General features: G+C 39.5%; 1 protein-coding gene across 5 annotated transcripts in view; it reads right to left on the reverse strand.

Moving 5' to 3' along the window:
• The window catches only part of LOC119897915 (CUB and sushi domain-containing protein 3-like), a 253,016-nt gene that overhangs the window by 19,221 nt on the left and 219,941 nt on the right, over window positions 1-13,854 (reverse strand). For all 5 annotated transcript variants that reach the window (XM_038711956.1, XM_038711957.1, XM_038711955.1 and 2 more), the window contains exons 60-62: window positions 7,647-7,820; window positions 3,155-3,328; window positions 2,244-2,317 (exon numbers count right to left, since the gene is read on the reverse strand). In XM_038711956.1, the coding sequence (XP_038567884.1) occupies window positions 2,244-2,317; window positions 3,155-3,328; window positions 7,647-7,820 (422 nt within the window). The remainder of the gene's footprint in view (window positions 1-2,243; window positions 2,318-3,154; window positions 3,329-7,646; window positions 7,821-13,854) is intronic.

Below are 13,854 nucleotides of genomic sequence, written 5' to 3' on the forward strand. Positions count from 1 at the left end.
CAGAAGTTTCTCATTTGGTGGTGTCAAGATATTGGTAAAGTTGTTCAGTAATGCAGAAAAACACAAGACTACAGTCATTACAAGCAGTGATCCAAATAATAAGCCGCTTCTGCTTTCATTTGGGACAAATTTCATATCAGATATTCTGCAGAATGTTAGAGAAATTGTTTGCACTTAACTTGTAAGTGACACTGCAAAAGCAACAGGGAGGAAATAAAATGAAATACACTAGTTGAAAGCATCTCAAGGGAGCTACTGAGAACACACCAATGGTCTTGATATCAATTTTTTTGACTATGATGCATTTTAGCACTGCTCATTTTGCACACAAGCTTAAACTGCATAGAGTGCACATTATTATACATCTAGACATGCACCATGTCTTTACAAATTCACAGTGGTAGAGAAATCCAGTTGGTTTTTGTCTGTGCAACCACCTGGGATGGATACATATATGCATCAGTGCTTCATCCTTGCACATAAAATCATCTAAGCTTATAAATAATGATTCTACCTGGAACATCCATTGGAAATTGCCGATTTGAAAGAGGACTAAGTACAGTTTACACAGACGAGCTGCAAGCTTTGAATGGTACTTTGTGAACCCTTTGGAATTACATGATCTGATCATCTAATTCACAACAATAGACAAACACAGTCTGCTTAAACTAATACCACATAAACAATTATATATTTTTGTTGTTTTTATTCAACACACAGAGTAAAAAGTCACAGGGCAGGGTGGAAAAGGTATGTGAACCCCTAGGCTAATGACTTCTCCAAAAGCTAATTGTAGTCAAGAGTCAGCCAACCTGGAGTCCAATCAATGAGATGAGATTGGAGGTGTTGGTTAGAGCTGCACTGCCTTATAAAATTTTTTAATTTTGCTATTCTCATGAAGCATTGCCTGATGTGAACCATGCCTAAAACATAAGAGCTCTCAGACGACCTAAGATTAGAATTGTTGACATGTATGGCGCTAGAAAGGGTTACAAAAGTATCTTTAAAAGCCTTGATGTTCATCAGTCTGTGGTATGACATATTGTTTTTAAATGGGGAAAGTTCAGCACTGTTGCTACTCTCCCTAGGAATGGCCGTTCTAGAAAGATGACTGCACGAGCACAGCAAAGAATGCTCAATGAGGTTATAAAGCATCCTAGACTGTCAGCTGAAGACTTACAGATATATCTGGAACCTGCTAACATCTCTTGACAACTCTACGATATGTAAAACACTAAACAAGAATGAATTCATGGGAGGACACCACGGAGGAAGCCAATGTTTTCCATAAAAAAAACTTTGCTGCACATCTGAAGTTTGTAAATAAGCACCTGGATGTTCCACAGCACTACTGGCAAAATATTCTGTGGACAGATGAAACCAAAGTTGAGTTGTTTGGAAGGAACACACAATCCTATGTGTGGAGACAAAAAGGCACAGCACACCAACATCAAAACCTTATCCCAGCTGTGAAGTATGGTGGAGGGGGAACCATGGTTTGGCTGCTTCACTGCCTCAGGGCCTGGAAGGATTGCCAGCATCAACGGAAAAATTAATTTCAGTTTATCAAGACATTTTGCAGGAGAATGTAAGGCCATTTGTCCGCCAATTGAAGCTCAACAGAAGAGGATGCAACAGGGCAATGACCCAAAACACAGAAGTAAATCAACAACAGAATGGCTTCAGCAGAAGAAAATACGCCTTCTGGAGTGGCCCAGTTAGAGTCGTGACCTCAGCCTGATTGAGATGATGAGGCATGACCTCAAGATAGCAAGTCATAGAAGACATCTTAAGAATATTGCTCAACTGAAACAGTTTTGTGAAGAGGAATGGTCAAAATTCCTCCTGACTGTTGTATAGGTCTGATCTGCAACTACAGGAAATGTTTGGTTGAGGTTATTGCTACCAAAGGAGGGTCATCCAGTAATTAAATCCAAGGGTTCACACACTTTTCCCACCCTGTACTGTGAATCTTTACGCGGTGTTCAATAAAACATATAATTGTTTGTGTAGTATTAGTTTAAGCAGACTGTGTGTGACTATTTTGTGACTTAGATGAAGATAATATCACATTTTGACCAATTTATGCAGAAATCCAGGTAATTCCAAAGGGTTCGCATACTTTTTCCTGCAACCGTTTATAACGTTTCTGGATCTGTTTCAAATACATTTGAATACATTTGAGTTAAAGAACATAACATCTGCATATAAAATGTATCCATTGCAGGTTCTGCTGATTTTACCTTAAAGCCTGTTGTGTAATTCATGAAGCCATGCTCAGGCATCCCTGGATTTTCACACGTGGTTCTCGTGGGCTCTGGAATAAGAAATCATTGTCATGATGAGTAGGGAAATTGCAGGAGAGTAAAAATGAAAATATGACAGGGGCAATCATTGATAATGATGAAGCAATTTCTCTCTGGTGTTCCATGTACCAAAAGACAATTACTGAAGTGGCATGGTAACATGAGCAGAATAGCCCTGCCATCTTTAAACTCTAAACTTTGACTATGAATTCCTTGGCTTTTAAAAGTCTCATGAATAGGTACGATTGAGACTTAGGTAAAACGTTTCTTCAGCACTTTTCCAGCAACATCAGGCTGCAAATATAAAACATTGCAGCTGAGGTAACAATATTAATAATCCATCCATCCATCCAACGTCAACCGCTTATCCTGTGTACAGGGCCGCGGGGCAATATTAATAATCTAATAAAAATATATATAAAATAAAAATGTCATTATTGTGATTTAGTTTAATATCAGTGCCAGATGGCAACACAATGATTCAAGTTCACCTTCAACTATGTTGTGTTACTTATGTTAGCCGCTTCAAGAGAATCAGTGGAGAATCAATAGATAATGATTATTTGGAAGACTAATAAAATCAAGTGCTCTGTATTTTTGTTTAATTTGTTATGGTACCTGGCAGACATCATGTATATTTAATTTCACTACCTTTGTTATTTTACTCTACAAATTAAAACGCTCATCTCTTGCATGTAGAAAAGTTAAATCCTGGGATAGGATACTAGTATTTAGTTATCAAGTGTGGCAAATCACATAATAATTGAACACAAGAATTACACTCTGGTCTAAAAGCCAATTATTTTTTTTGGATAAGCAGAATTAACATACAGACTTATATTCAGTACCTATACATCGAGGCTGAGAGCCACTCCAGGTGCCGTCCTCCTGGCACATGCGTGTTGTTGATCCCACCAGCACATAGGGGGCATTACAGCTAAATGTCACCTCAGACTTGAAGATGAAACTGCGTCCTTCCCTCCGTCCTTTGGCAGGCGTACTGGGGTCTCCACAGAACTTGGCTGCAGAGGCAGAAATGTGGAATATTGCTGATGAGATACGCTGAGGGCCAACAAATCCAACACAGATGTTATGCATTTTACAGCAAGTATTTATGCAACAGTGTACCACAGTTCACTCTTAAACCGTTCCTCCAGTTCATATCAATGTTTATGCCCTATTCTCCGCACTATTTTTGCAATTCAAACATTCATCTCTTTTTAACCCCATTAAAAAAATAGGGAATAATGCAGCAACTGGTTAATTGAATGTAGCAGTGAGTAGAGTATCCTGCATTTGATTCAGAAATAATAAGCTGTGTGGGCTGCTGCTGTACACATGCAAGATCAGCCCATGATGATGACTGTCCACAGTGGTTTCAACTGCTTCTGTGAGCTGCTGTTTTCAATGGGCTTTTTATATCAAATTTATTTGAGTACTTAACTGTAAAAATGATTGTCTTTCTATATGATTTGGAAAGTCTTCATGGACTAAATTACTGAAATTGCACTGACATTATGCTTGTGGCACAAATTCCTTTGGCCATTTTTTATTGTATGTGGGCAGATGCATTGACATCCTTGTCTCACGATGAATAGCTCTGTCTAAAGATTCTTTCTATATCCAACAATCAACCTTTGCTGGTGAGTGGTAAGGGTAGATATGTGAGTATTCATCTTGGCAGCAAAGAGGGAGTGACGGAGGTCATGGCACTCAATTTTAGATCAAAATAATTAGTAAGTGACATATGAATTTCTCTGACAGGGCTTGAGGTTAACACAACTGGAGCCATCTGCTACCGCTGTTGCTCTTCAAACCTCTTGTATGATATCGGCTTTTTAATGGGACTCCAGCTACAGTCTCAGCAGATGAAGCCTGTTGGATTATCACTGCGTCTCCTTCAATTTATCGCTTATAGTCGTCTAATGAAATTGCCTGGAATAATTTAGTCTGAGTGGGTTTGATGGGGAGAGAAGTGAGCCATTTTACATATTGCCCAAATATCTTTCTATCCATCTTTACTGTATATACACACACATCCATCAATCCAATATACCTACAATGATCAGTAAAAGTTACTTGCTAGCTGTGGGAGGTTCAGAAATGCGCAGTGTGTGTGAGAGTAGAGTACGAGAGTCACAGCAGTCAGTTGTGCAGCTCGAGCACTGTGGGATCAAGCCAACAATAAGGCAGGCTTCTCCAGACCTCCAGATGTGCTGCTGCGTGGAGGTCTGGAGACAGAGATAAGTTCTCGCCTGCTCTCTTCCTAGAAGTCAGGAACCAACAGGGGCTTCCAACAGCCAATTCCTGACATAACCGATATCTAGTAAGAGAGGAGATTAGAATCCAGTCCATGCAGGTATGGCTAAATAAAGCAATTACTGCAAAAACTTATCTCAGAAACAAATCTTTGTATTCAGAAACATATGTTCTCCTAGAAAATATGTTTGCCTATACTGTAGGTCCCGTCTGAAAGCGCATTGCATTGTGAGTTTCAACCCCCTAGCACAAACAGTTTGACAGTTTTTGATATGACAACAAATAAAGATGCAAATGTCTTGCTGGATCTGTAAACGATACTTGTCACTTTTCAAATGAAGACATAGTATTCAGGCATTTTTTGGAGGGTTTACAATACAGGCCAAGCAGGTGACGTGCACATCAGTCGTAAGTTTTAACCCGCAGGGAAATAATGTACTGTTTTATGGACATATAAGAGAAATGGCCCTGGGCCATAAGTATATATGTAGGTGGATGAGTGAGGCTCAGAGTGACAGAGAGCAGTCAAACTTTCTCTCTCACTCTCTTTGCCTCTCTCCTTCCTTGATGAATTATCAATGCTTTGAAGTAATCAGTATGCAGAGGCCAGATTAAAAATTGGGATCACAGTATCAATGCTGCAGATGCATGAACTAGCATTTTCAGAAACTGAATTTTGTTGCTTGCTCTCTGTTGGCCATGTGTTGTGATGGGGAACATGACTAGACACCTTAACCCTGTTTGGCTACAAAATGCTTACAAAAGTGCAGATTTTAAGAAATACACATATGGATTTGTAGGTGCATGGCATTCCTGAAATATTGCTAAGCTGTATTTCAACTAAAACTGCTGAGTATGTACTGCAATCATACTGTATTTCTAAAGTGCACAGCAGTACAAGCCTAATATATGTCTAAGACACAGCGAGACTCTGGCTTGAATGATCATGCACCAAACTAAAATTAATAAACTCATCAGGTTAAATTTGCAGCAGATGTGTACGATAGAGCCTCCTACTCAGCTCATAATGATGTTGGTAAATCTCAGCTCAGTCTACAAGGTGATGTAATGTTTTGACCAATGCTTAGACTATTTTTACAGTTGCATCATGTACATAGATTTACCTCTTAATGGTTTCACGATTTATAGGAACCAGCACCTAAGACTGCTGTAGATAGTGCTGTGCTGACATTTTAATGCATAGATAATAGCCTTTTCTACACCAAATATGATCAGCACTTTCTTTCCTGTTGTTCCCATTTTCTAGACTCATTTATTTGCCTTAGTAAACCTTGGTGATTTATCACAGACTTGCTTCCACTTCGAGTACTTTAGCAAGAGGCTAGCTATAACAACATTTCCAGGAGAGCCAGATTCTTTCTAGAAGTTGGTTATTGATCACAATGATTGATATTTATAGTGTATATTTTGCACTTTCATTGGATCCCGCATTCTAAGTTGCAAGTAACTGTGCTATTAAATGTAATTACTACATCAAAAACAATTCTCTGAGACATGCTGAGACACATTAAACACTAACTTTACATCATGGAACAAAAAGGTTACAGGCTCACATATCTGCAGAAACTTGTTTTGGGGGTGCTGCTGATGTGTAAAAATGATTCTAGTGTGTTGAGGGATGACACTGCTCATCATAATTGCAGTAGACCGAGAGTAGACATGGTACATTCACCAAGTGGAACCTTATCCATTATATGTCTAGATGAACAACCATCATAACAACTCAGGATCTGGACACAGATATACCAGTGTATTCATACGAGTATGAATTGGAGAGAAATTAAGATTGTAGTGTAGATTACAGTGTAGTTACTAAATGCATAATGAATGCATACAGCCTCTGATAACAGATTGCCTGCAAAAGAAGGCTGCAATAATGAATCAATAAGATGAAAACTGCTGCAGTTCAACAATTAAACGAAAGAACTGCCTTCATTCACCAGTTTAAGTGGAGATGCTTTTAGTGCATGCTTTTTAGAACAAAAACAACACATCTTACAGCACTTGAGTGATTTGCATGAATATTTTTAGTGGCATTTGATCTCATTCAACTTAGTGCTGACTAGCATTCGGGGAGAAACAAACACATGTAAGTAATTTACCCATATTGATATTTCATTTCAATCTGACTGATTGATTGCAAGAATGAGTCTGATGACAGTGTGACACTCTTGAGCTGTCATGCATCACAAAGGTTGTTATTATGCCTCCACAGATGATTTTGAGAAGGTCTTAATGTAGTAAAGAGCATCAGACACCCCACTTGTGGCTCCACTCAAATCATCCTATTCATTGTCAAGACTGTAGCTTTGACTGTAGTGCTAGAGGTCAGTTCCATTTCATGTACAAATGATTGGCAATGGCTTGGCATTTTTCAGTATATGATTTTTGGGGGGAAAATCCCTTTGTGGCCACAGGAGGTGGAACCTTGACGTTGAAACTATGTACGCCACTAATAATCCCTTTTCTGCATCTCTGCAAAACTTTCTTACTCTATTTGTATTGTAATTCAGCTTTAACACCAAGGCCCCGATTTTAAATTTGATGACTTATTCATGACTAATTATATTTCATTAACTTGAGGTAAGCTCTAAAGTGGCAAGCATAGATGGGTCTTGCCTTGGAGAAAAACTTTCAACTTGTGTGAGACAAGTTCTAAAATAACATACAGATTAATCTCTGTTAAGAGACCTATTTGAGAAAGTATCTGTTATTTCATGACTTCCCCAAATAGATTTGAACAATGTTATAACAAATTTCATGCACAGTGGGTACCGCAGTAATTCCACAGTCAAATACATGAGGCAAGGTAGATTATTTTATTATATACTTCCAAATAATTTAATATGAATTCTTGATTAATAGACGAGTAAGAAGAAAAGTCCATAACATTTCGCATGCTGATAATGTTTAAAAAGGGGCATCAAGAGAAATAACCCAATTTAGCTCACTGTGCAAATAACTATGTTTCAGAAAGAATGTTACCAACACCTACACATAAGGATACTTCCTCTATAATTATCATTAAAATTACTATAAAAGTACAAAATGGGGACTCACGCAAGCACTGAGGCAGGTCTCCGCTCCATGTCCCATTCCCTGTGCAGGTGAGCACAGCAGGGAAGGACAGCTCATAGCCAGGTAGACAGCTGTAGCTAACGCTGGTACCCCACTCCAGGACCGAGCCCTCCAGGAGGCCGTTGGGTATGGGTGGGGGTGTACGGCATGTCACCACTGCAGGAAGAGTGAGGACACAGTCACGGCCAAGACAAGCTTATAGAAGTACGATTAATACACAAAACAGGTCCGGTCAAGTTTGAATGAAGAAACAGAACAGAAATTCTTGATAGTTTTGGGGTATTTTAAAGCAAAAGCAAGAACACTTCATGAGATCAGTTCAGTGGTTTTTGGTTGTACAGCCCTGGACACAAGCATGAAGGATCATAAAAGATCCTTACGAAAACACCGTTGCTTTGTTTCATCTTGAAACAACTGTACCAAAACAGCTACTGGATGTAACTCAAGGTAACAGACAGTGTGAAAGCTAGGAGATAATTGCTATGATCTATGTGGATTTAAAGGGATATGACTATATCCTGGATCTTTTCTAATCAAATTTTTGATAAATGGAGGTGGTGGTGATTGAAGGAGGGATTAGTGGTATTAAAATGTATTAAACATAGTAATAAACCCACTTTTTCCTGGTTTTATCTTCCCATTTATATCCAGAATGATTAAAACTTCAATGTCCCAGAGTGCCTAAGCACTACAGACACAACAGGATTGAAGTTAGTTTTTTCATTTTAAACATGAACATGTTTTGTCAAATCTATTATTACAATGCAAAATATAGTGTTATTTTATCATTATCAAGAGACAATAGAGGTGACACCCTTTTACATGAGGAGGATTATAACTGACTGAAAACTAGGTCTTTAGCCCAGAGAAATAGTCTGTGTTTAGACTAAGACTGTGTTGGATTATTCTGCTGTTTCTGTTCAGAGTATACTGAATAATTTCTGTGAGAAATAAGGGGACATCTTGTGCCACAAACTTTCTGCTCAACAAATGTATTAAATGAATGCATAATAAAGCTAGGAGTTTGTTCTGACACACTTGGAGATGAACCCGTGGGGACGCAGATGGGATATGGGTTTTAGGGATGTGAATAAATTATGGCAGTTGTTTTATACCATTACTATCCTCCCTCAACACCCATCATTTCCCCAAGTCTCTCTTTCTTTTAGACATACTCAGGCATGCCAAAACACTTGAAGACAGGCTACATCTAAGGCTTGCAACTGTCTGCCAAGATCAGATGTTTAGTTTACAAATCCAGTTACTTAAACTGGCATGTTAACACCATGGCTCTCAAGTTAAGGTTTAGTGTTTTGGCAGTACAACAACATAGTCATTTTCGCTTTCCAAATACATGACAAAAATATACTGATGCAGTCATGTGAAGGCAGACTACGGACATCTTTGCTCTGGGCAGACCTAAGAATAGAGACACATGCACACACTGGTGTGATGCCCTACATTTGTGGGCATCACTAGAAAGACAAAGACTTAGCTAAGGCAGGTAGAGCTGGCTGATACCTGGGGCACATATTTGATATTACCTGACCAATGGACACCTTCAGGGCTGCCTTCTTCCCACCTGCCTCAGTCTGCTTCAGGCCTATTACCTTTTCATTTCCAGAGCGCCACTCCCCACCCACAAACCAGCAGTGTTCTTCCTGTACATACTAGGAGCACAGTAACTCACTACATCTAGTCAGTGCTACTTGGCATACTGTGTGCCAGACTGATTTTAATGCTGAACAAAGACTACAGTCGGCGATATCATTTATTAGTACCTGTAGGAGAAGTCAATTAAATCACCTGCTGTTGTCTTTGGTTGGATAGAACATTAGTGTATAATAAAACACTGAATAGCACTGTGTAGTTTTAAGTGACCATATGTTTTACTGTATCTTTAGTCAGTCTCTGGGGTGGAATGTTATTTGATTCATACAGCATGTCATTTAGTGGTAAAATGTCAAAGCTTGTATAATCCAAAAATTCAATCCAAACCAAATAGCTTTGTTGCATTTGAATATATAATTATACAAAGTTACTAAACTAAAACACCATTACATAACACTGATACATTGCTGCATAGTAGCTTCCTTTCTTACAAAGCAGATTAAAATTATATTTATTTAATTTATACAATTCAGAAAGCCTTCTGTCCGGCTGTTGAGAACTATTTTTTACACTACATCAGGGTTAAAATTTGAGTAGCTTTCAATTATGATTACAATACTGTTGTTATAAGGTAGGCACAGGATGACTAATATTCAAAAACAAGCCCTTAGTCTCTGGAATTATATTAAAACAACCGACCCACTCTCCTTTTCCCACAAAGCCCTATGCTGCCAGGAGCTGAACCCACAGGTGCGCCCTCTGCCCACTTGTCCTCAGGCTGGGCGAACCATCTATCACTTAGGTCATAACACCACGACCACCTCAGTTTCAGGTCACAAGCACTAATTAGACCCAACCAAATTATGATGAAAGAAAAAGCTTAACACAGACATTGCTAGACAGACAAACAAAATCCCAGAACAAAATGGAAACATATGTAGCACTTTAACAGAAAGTACACTGTGGCAATATACTTGACTACAGTGTCTGAGCAAAACCTGGCAGCATAGGTAGGCTAGCACAGAGGAGAGGTTGTGTTCTTACTGTGAAAATAAAAAAAAATCAACAGAGTTCCATTATCTAAGTGACTCGGAGGGACTTTGGGTTCTAAAGGGAGAGAGGGAGAACTGCTGTAGACTGGCAGCAAGATATGTAGCAGCCTGCCATGAGCTCCACGGCTCTGTGAGCCCCCTGTCACATTTGGCTAACAATGCATGTTTATTAATAAATAACTCATTTGTTTTATGTTTATATCTTAAATTACTCTTACCTACCTTCCATTGCCCCTCTTGTTCTCCATGCTTTTTTGTATTGTTTGTTTATGTATGCTTATTACGATTGTATACCGTTTGTGGTAGTATGCTTTGGCAACGTTGTATTCTATGCAGCATGCCAATAAAGCCACTTAAATTCAACTGAATTGATGGACAACTTTCATGCCTCGTAAAGTTTAGCTTTGTTAGAATGTCTGACTTCTCTACACAATGAGTTACAGTAAATGTGGAGCAAGCCACTGAGGAATATTCACACAGTCTCTCCAAGGTGGAACCATCTTTTGTTCTTGGTTGGCAGCAGATGCAAAAAGATTTCCATATGGACATGTTGCAGCAGTATATAGTATATATGCTTTAGACGTATGCTATATTTGGAAAGCTATTTAGGCCATGATGAACAGTGTTTAAAAAGTTAAAAGGAAAAACCATACTGATGCTGCAATCTGTTTCTTAATGTTTTGTTTGTTAATGTAATTTAGTTTCTCAAGTTCTCAAGGAGAAACAAGTTCACTTGAAATTGTTTCTCTTTGATGTTAATGAAATGGTAAAAAGTGCCTTCAATTGGGATTTCCATGTTGTTGCTCTAGAGCCCAAGAAAAAAAAAAAAGGCACTTCATTCAGAAATACCCCACTAAAATGCCCAGCTGGATGCTGTAAAGTAGAAAGTAAGTTTGGGTGTGTATGTGTGTCTCTCTAAAGTATGTCTGTGTGAGAGAAAGAAAGAGGGAGAAAAAAATACGGATGGATGGAGAGTGTACTTGTAGGCAAATTATGCTGATTAGAGGAGTAGGCCTACTAATCCCATAAGCACTGCATCAGAAATTACTTTAAATAAATGAAAAAAAAGGCACGGGTGGCAGGCAGAACTGAATGGGAAGCGGAGAGTGTCCCCATTTTCCTAAGTAGTTCTAAGCAGCATTAGTGCCTCTTAGCTGAACACACCAAACCTGGGATTCAGACTGAATCCTTGCCGGGCGAGGCTTAAGATGTGTCATCTGCAGTGTGTGTATACACACCCCACACAAACGGCAAGGCTAGCACTGACACGCACACATTAAGTGCAAAATTATGCTTAACCTCTTTGTCTCTTTTAGTCTCAAATTCTATCCCCCCGCCCCCTCTCTCTCCCCTTCTCTTGCTTTCTACTCTCTCTTTATCCCTCCCTCCCTAGCTCATATCCCTGTGGCACATCATCCAAATCTATGACAAGATGACAGATGCCCTGCATCATGACAAGCTCACCCCGCCTGAACCGCTGTACCTTCAACTTGAACCCAATCATGCGGAAGAAAAAGGCAACCAATCTTATTGGAATAGGCATTGTTTTCAATTTCAGAAGCAAGAAAATAGATATTTCTCGGCCCTTTTCTAAGACCGATTGCTGCGTCAGTGAGAGAGATGATAAAAAAGCGGTGCTTACCAGCAAGCTTTTCTATTGCTTGTCTTAGATAGTCTTAGAAAGAGACCAAAGAAGAGGGGAAAATAAAGCATGAAACATCTGTATTCCTTCCACACTGAGGAATTACAAAATTAATATAGAGCACCCACTTAATAATCAAACTCCTCTCTCTTGCCTTTCTTTTATTCATTATGCCCACGGGAGAAGCATTGGAAAAGTGAGAGCAGCAGCGAGTGAGGAGGCAGGAGGGACCCTGTCGCTTACTGAATAACGCATACAGGTCAGTACGAGCTGACAGCACTCAGGCGGCAGACGTGAAGGTGTTCAAGCATCTGTGTCTATGTATGCATGAGAGAGACAGTAGTGTAATTAAATGCCCCATGTGATTGTATGCATGCATGGTGGTGTGTGAGTGTGTGATGAGGAACGCTAAGCTCTAGGGTTGACTCCTCTCCACACCACCCCCCTCCTAGCATAGCTAGCAGAGTGTATGAGCTGTTGCAGTAGCTGTCAAGGATTACCTGCCTCGAGGTTAGGAGCTTCACACACATGCATGCACACATACACCCCGCGCTCTCTGTCTCTCTCCATTTAAACTGCCTTTGGTAATAGTGCGACCATCGATTCATCAGTCATCAACACCTTCAACAAGCCATAGGACGCAGTGCGTTAATAATGAAACACACCCATGAAATATTACAAATGAGCTGTCAGTTTGGATGTAAACTTCTTGCCAAGGTCCTACAGGGAACCTGAGGAAGGTAAGAGGTGTGTGGCTTAAAACCAGTTTCCTACGAGCTGAGCTAAAGAAAAGCGATGGCATGGCACAGACTACTTCTGAGTCAATAACAGCATTTCTAGAAACAAAAACAACTGTTAGATAAGAAAACAATCAACAGGTTTCATGTTTTTTCATTCCCTGATACACAACCCCTTTCAAAGAATTTGTCTGTGATTGATTTTCTATAACTCTTTGCATTTCTCTAACTTATAGGTGTCTATTTCTCCTACCTGATGTTTATCTGTGTGCATGGCTGTCAGTCTCTCACACTAATTTTTCTCTAACATTTCATTTGTCCTTTCCCATTTCTCAAGAGGCAAATGGCAGCTTGCTTCTCTGTAACTGAGACAGCAGCCTGAGAACAGTTCCTTAGCAACAATGAGCCACCATTTGCCTAGTGGGCTCTTTCCTTTCCTGGTGTACTTTTGAACTGTAAGCTGCACAAGTTAATCTTCCCTGCAATACTTAGTTTTGGGTGTTGATGGCAGACATGCTAATCTGTGCCTCCACTCAAGCGTCATAAATCACAGAGTGATGTAGTGCTGATGGGCGTACAACAACTAAGTCGTCTTGCTGGATTTTTTAACTTTGATGGTAATCAAGCCCACAGAGTGCGCACAAAGTTTTAGAGACAGGAAGGCAATGATTAACTGTTAGAGTACAATCCTTGTTGTGATGAAGAGGACTTGTTCTTCATCCATCATCAAGTGTCAGAGGAACTTTTAGCCTTGGCTCTGTGCCACCACAGGTGCAACTGTAGATGCAGGTGTGGGTGAAATCACTGTGTCCTAGATCAAGGGCTCTAAAATTGTATTCTATATTTGTTTCTTTTTTTCCCTCTGAAAGCCAGCTGAGCGATGCTGTCTCTTATCTGAGGATGTATTTAATATATTACTAATTTTACAATGTAGAAATGCATTAGACCTCATTTAGGGAAAAAAATGCAAATGTATGCGCCTGCATATTCATATGTGGGTGTGTTGGTGTCTGTGCAGTATCGTTGGCACTCCCGTTATCAGCACACTGAAGTGAACAATGTCACATTATCTGACCACATATAAGGTTCTGTGTCACCTTGCTTACTAATCTCATTAGATCTAAGGGTGTAAGCATGTACTTTATATT

The sequence above is a fragment of the Micropterus salmoides genome, unplaced genomic scaffold (assembly GCF_014851395.1).
Source record: "Micropterus salmoides isolate LMB-PRFRI ecotype aquatic unplaced genomic scaffold, ASM1485139v1 Ms_hic_scaffold_11, whole genome shotgun sequence".
Taxonomy (NCBI): Eukaryota; Metazoa; Chordata; class Actinopteri; order Centrarchiformes; family Centrarchidae; genus Micropterus; species Micropterus salmoides.